The sequence below is a fragment of the Patella vulgata genome, chromosome 9 (assembly GCF_932274485.2).
Source record: "Patella vulgata chromosome 9, xgPatVulg1.2, whole genome shotgun sequence".
Classification (NCBI taxonomy): Eukaryota; Metazoa; Mollusca; class Gastropoda; family Patellidae; genus Patella; species Patella vulgata.
This window is the reverse complement of record NC_065887.2, coordinates 35,277,946-35,283,945: the sequence shown is the minus strand read 5'-3', so window position 1 is coordinate 35,283,945 and position 6,000 is coordinate 35,277,946. Positions and strand designations below refer to the sequence as shown.

The window sequence follows — 6,000 nt, the reverse complement described above, 5'->3', positions numbered from 1 at the left end:
TTATATTGTTTACAATAATTTATTCATTCACATTTTATCACAGTAGTCATGTATAGCACAAGTTATTCACAGTGACCTACATTTGACAGTAGGCATTATATAATGATTAATTGTAAATTCTAGAAAATGACATTCATTATTTACGGTGTTTAAACCAATAGACATTTATGCAGTTTAAGCAAGTCTAATATAATATGACATTATACTTTTGACAAAAAAACTGGGTTGAATAAATTCAGTATTTGTTTTGAAATCTATATCATATTCAACTGTAAAATTCTTTATTATTATTATGTATGTTAGAAACCCTACTAAATATACAATTTGCATAATGGTTCAACTAGCCATTCAGGTCAGAGATAGATGTAACAAATAAAACAACATATAAAAAAATATAACAAAATAAATAATGCTGTATCTACTTGGAATAACAGAATTTATACAATTATCAGCTTTTATCACAATTTGTCAGCAGATTTATTAATCCTTGAATGATGTCTTCCTACCTATCAATGATAGTAACACCTATTAATATTAATAACTATATTCTATTGTCTAGCAGATAAATATGTTAGATACCCAATACAACAGTTTCAAATACATACATGTCTACAATAACATAGTGATGGTTTATTGTATATGAATTGTGTAGATAATAAACTTATTTTATCATTAATATTTTCCCTACATACTGTATTGTATATAGAATATCCTATTGACCTTAACAATACTGTTACATTTTGAACTTCATGAAATGCTGCCTTGGAATGTCAGATGCTGGAGGTTATTTTTGGAAATATTTAATCAAACATTGTGTATTCTATTTAACAAATGCTTTAGTAATGACAGATATTTTATGCATATTTAGCTCGTTCATTAGCTAGCGCCAAACGTCGAATATTTCCGATACATCCTGCAGCTGCTTCCTGTAAATCTTCATCTGGAGATCCAACCATTTTCATTAATGGCTAAAAAATACAAAATCGTACAAAAGATTAAAATATCAATAGTTCTGTAATAAGTTAATCAAATTTTCAAGAATTATACATTTTAACTTATGGTTAATTTTGTTTCTTTGGTTGTGTGTGCAATGCACAGGAGGAGAATTCCAACTTGAAAAGTTACTTTACATGAACACTTAATGTGCACACATGCAGGTGACCTTGGTTTTTGTAATCATCCAAATGATTAGGCACTACTGAAATTGTGAACTCACGTTGCTACCTTAAAAGCATAGCCTACAACCTTGTACTTAAGAGATTTATAAATATTTTTATATGTATTATAGATATACTAACCTGAACAACGCCTGCCTCATGCATGGTTATACAATTTTCAGGATTTTTAGATAGTTGGAATAGAGCTCGGGCAGTTGAACGATGAACATTTTCATCACTTGACTTTAAATATTTGACCAGTGGTGCCACGGCTCCTTCACGACCAAACGCTGTTCTGTTGTTACCCCAGTTACAGCAACGTGCTATGGCTTCTGCCAAATGGCGTCGTAATTTATCATCAGTCTGTAAAAGAAACAAACAATTGTTAGCGGTCACAGACAGTCTTATTCTCAGAAACTCTTGCTAATTCATTTGTCTTTCATGAAGCAATCTTACTGGATACACCCAATATGGAAGTTCAGTATGTCAGCTGTGTGAACTCAATTGATAACTGATAGCATCCTATATCATGCATGACACCCACATGTACTTATAGCTAACTGGGTCAATTGTTGGACCTGGATTTTGCTGAAAGGCAAACAACAGTGTCACCAACTCAGTGGTTTCAACACAACAATACAACATCTGAACTCTTCAAACGAGAAATGGTATCAGATAATGACTTAATGAAATATTTTTGACATTAAAGATGCATTATGTAAGAATTACGTAAAGAGCTGGCCATTCTTGCAATAACAGTTAAAAAAAATAGACAATGCAAAATGAATATATTGAAAATTTCATTCAAATTACTTTATTCTGAGCGAAGTTATCACTGTTTGAAGTTTTGAAAGGATGTGGGATAGATTGTTTATTATTGTAACAATGGAAGCCTACTTGTTATTTGAGACTTAGCATCGATTTGCCATTTTTAAATTAAATCATTAAATGGCAATTTGTTTAAATCTCTGCCATCCGATGATCTAGAGAGTTGATTAAAGGCTTGGAATGTGAATAAATGTCTAACTAAATAATAATTTATGAATGAATCCTTAAAGGAACTTTCCCATAATGTGTAACCGATCACAGCGTATGCATATTGAAAATATGTAGTCCTGTACTTATTAATTAATGTGTACGTATGTATATTGAGATTATGATGTCACATATATTATGAGATTGTATAAATGAAATAAATGTTAAAGTTAACGGCATTATGTCACATATAATCTTGTTTTAACCAACTAGTGATAAAATCGTATTTCATTATACCAATATAAATTGTCAACATCTGTCTTTATTTATTTAACATTCAATCAATACATACATCAACTATTGTTGTGGTCACATAAACAATCACATGACAGTTTTAATTAGAAAACTTGCATTAGATATTCACATACATTATAGCCATAGACGATATAGGAGAACTGTACAACAAAACACAAACAAAATCAATGATACACAAAAACAGTGCAATACAATATAACTGAAGAATTAATCTTTGAGAGGCATTAAGTAACTGAATTGAGCAATACACAATAATACATACTTATGGAAAATAGCTATTTATTTATTTGGGCCACCTCGAAGAGAGAATCTCTCAATGTTATCAAGCCAATACATGTCTGAAGTATTGTGTTGAGACACGTTAACCCAGTGTTTTTCCTTCAAAACACAAATACATGTTCATATTGGAAACATAAATAAAGTCTCATGACAAAATATCATGCTTTATATTGAACAAATCAATAAAAAAGATAGCCAAGCAAAGAGTGGAAATACGCCCACATAGCAACTATATCTTAACAGCAGTACATGCAAGAGGAAAACTTGGATGTTGACAAAATTTGAGTATCAAAGATCTTTCAAGAAATCTAATCTCTACGTATTCACACTATAATGTGTATTCCTGTCTTCATTAGCTCATTTGTTAACAGTAGCAGATAAACTTCATTTCATTTCTCAAATATTGTGGCATACAAAAAGTTATAATCATATTATATGTTGGTGTATAAAAAATTATAATCATATTATTTGATAGTCTCTACTAGACCCCATTTTATAGCTACAGGTAAATGAATCTTGTATGTAAATATAATATGGTGACCTGTTGCTAAATTATTGATTAGATACAAAGCAGTGGGTTTCTAGTTTTTAATAGAAATGTCAATTCTTTTAGTTAGTGAAAATTAATAGAAATATGAGTTATTTTTCAATAACCGGTTTAACACAGTAACAGGTGTAGGTGATTATTCATATATATATTTTGTTCTATTCTTCACCATGTTACACATTCTATCACAGCAATATAATATATTATTCAATACAAAAAAAAACATTTAATATATCTGTCTTCAAGTTTAAATTATACAATTAGTCTTAGGCACTGTATCATGTAAGCCCTTTAAAAGATATGCTTCAAGTGAGCCCTTTAAAATATATATATTTATATGTATCATGTGAGCCATTTTACAACATATGTATCATGTGAGCCATTTACAACATGTTAGCCCTTTACAACATATGCATCATGTTAGCCACTTGTATCATGTTACAACATATGTATCAGGTGAGCCCTTTTACAACATGTGAGCCCTTTTACAACATATGCATCATGTTAGCCACTTTAAATATATGTATCATGTGAGCCATTTTACAACATAAAAAACATTTGGAAAGTTTAAAAATAGTAGGTGTTTATGTTAGGAGGATTCAACTTTTTCAGTGGTATACAGAAACTGTATTGACATTCTTTACCATATTAGAGAACTATTAATTTCTCATAACAGAAATCAGTGTTTGTACTTCAAAATATACTGTTTTCTGTATTTAATATACAATTCATTTCTTTGTGCGTATACAAATTTATACACAGTCCAGGTGTGATTTTAGAAAAAACTTTGAGAAAATAAGAGATATTTTCAAGCCAAAGACATCAAATTGGCCTTGGCCCCTACCCCTATTCACACATTTTTGTTTGTTTTTTTTTTCTTTCTTTTTATTAGCCATTGTCATACTTCATGTATTTAACATTTTGTTTGTATTTGTATGCTGCCACTAATAGGGTGATTAGGATACAATAAAATCTTATCTCATAACTATAAATCACAAAAGTCCGAAGCCAACACTAATTCAACCAAAATGTATTTTTAGAAAGTTTCACTTATCTGTTAGTCACGTGATCATATGTGAAAATGTGAACAAATCACCATTTAATCTTACACCCTCGACATATTTTATTATTGTATGATGATTGTTGTAAATCTTAATTATAATAGGAAGGAAATGTCTAGTATTCTAGTACTAGTACTTGACTATTATAGTAAATATAAGCTACATTAAAATTATCAATTATATATTATTTGTCATATTGTTATTTATGTACATGTTTATATTGTATGCTGTCCTCAATGGATTGAGGGAGGGGGTGGAGAGATGGTCGAATGGTTAGCATGTGCACGCTGAATCATAAGGTCTGTCATTGAGTCAACTGGCGTGGTTTTGATTCCCCGGTTGTACGCGCAAGCAAATTATTGAAATAAAATTGAACAATGTGTTAGTCGCGACATGACTTAGTTCGTGTCAAGTGGACGTTAAACCCCATTTCTCCCTCTCTCCCCTCAATGGATGTTTCAATATAATAAAATCTTATCTCTTATCTCACACACGTCACTGACAACAAGTATTTTTAATCTATTTCTCGCGGTTTATTGAAAATTCTTATTATAAATGGTTCTAATAGTTCACATATTTATTCAGTATCAATGTCCCTGTCTGGTTCTCCCCTGCCAGTGGTGCAGGCCGGTGGGGGGGGGGGGGCTGACAAGGGACAAAGTATAGTTGTTTGGATGGGACAAAAAAAAAAAAACAAGGTCCAGGCAAAATTTCCCTCATAGCACACTGTATGGTGTATGCAGGCTAGTAATTATAACTGTGCACCTACGATTGATTCTAGTAAAAATCAAATAATTCAACTGATAAATACAGCGGGGCGTTAACCTTGTCTACAGTTTTTTATTTAATTATAAATAGTATATGAATATAAATTTCTATATATGTTATTATCTACAACCAAGCCCTTGTTAAATATTATTATTAAGCACTACATATAGCAGTAGAGAAAGTCACCTTTGAATATTCATACCATACAAATATAATACTGGATTAGTAATGATAATCAATAAACTGAGTAATAAAAACACTTTACCAACCAACGCCCATTCTTTGAGGACAGCAGTGAGTAGACATTGCTGATTTGTCTTTATTCAATTCATTATTAAATAATATAATACAGATGTGACGTCATTCATTGATGGTTGTACCATTTTTTCAAATAATGGTATGGGCAACTTGCCAACGCTACAATATTTTATACTAGATGAAATATTGGATGAAATAGTGTCTGTATTTTAAGTTGTTAATGGTCTTGAGCAAGACCTTGTAGAACATATTGATATAGCCCTCGGACTAATATCCTCATCAGTTTCAATTTTACGCAAAGTCTTGCTCTTGACCACTAAACCACACTTAAAATATTTTCAAATATGAACAACCCCATATGTGCACATCAGTTTGCCTCTAACAAATTAACACACCATACGTGATGGCACAAAGTGAACAGTATCAGTCACTGTAATTTGTAAATAAACGGTGTATTTTCATGCAGTCAAATGTTTACAGAGTAAGAAAAGTAACTCTACAACATGTTTGCTTGTTGTTTGTAGATTTTCTGTGACTAATAATAATTGTTCTCATGCTATGTTAATTTATTAATTAAGTAGAAATTATTTTTACTTCTGATTGTTGATGAATAAAATATTTTAAAAATTTGAATCGCCTG

At 30.8% G+C, this 6,000-nt stretch overlaps 1 protein-coding gene across 2 annotated transcripts in view; it reads right to left on the bottom strand.

The window, feature by feature from the left end:
* LOC126832099 (outer dynein arm-docking complex subunit 2) overlaps positions 1-6,000 on the bottom strand; it is a 28,545-nt gene continuing 22,545 nt past the window's right edge. For both annotated transcript variants that reach the window (XM_056103388.1, XM_050562785.1), the window contains 2 exons: positions 1,299-1,520; positions 1-968 (listed from right to left, as the gene is read on the bottom strand). In XM_056103388.1, coding sequence (XP_055959363.1) covers positions 855-968; positions 1,299-1,520 — 336 coding nt within the window. In that variant the 3' untranslated portion in view covers positions 1-854. The remainder of the gene's footprint in view (positions 969-1,298; positions 1,521-6,000) is intronic.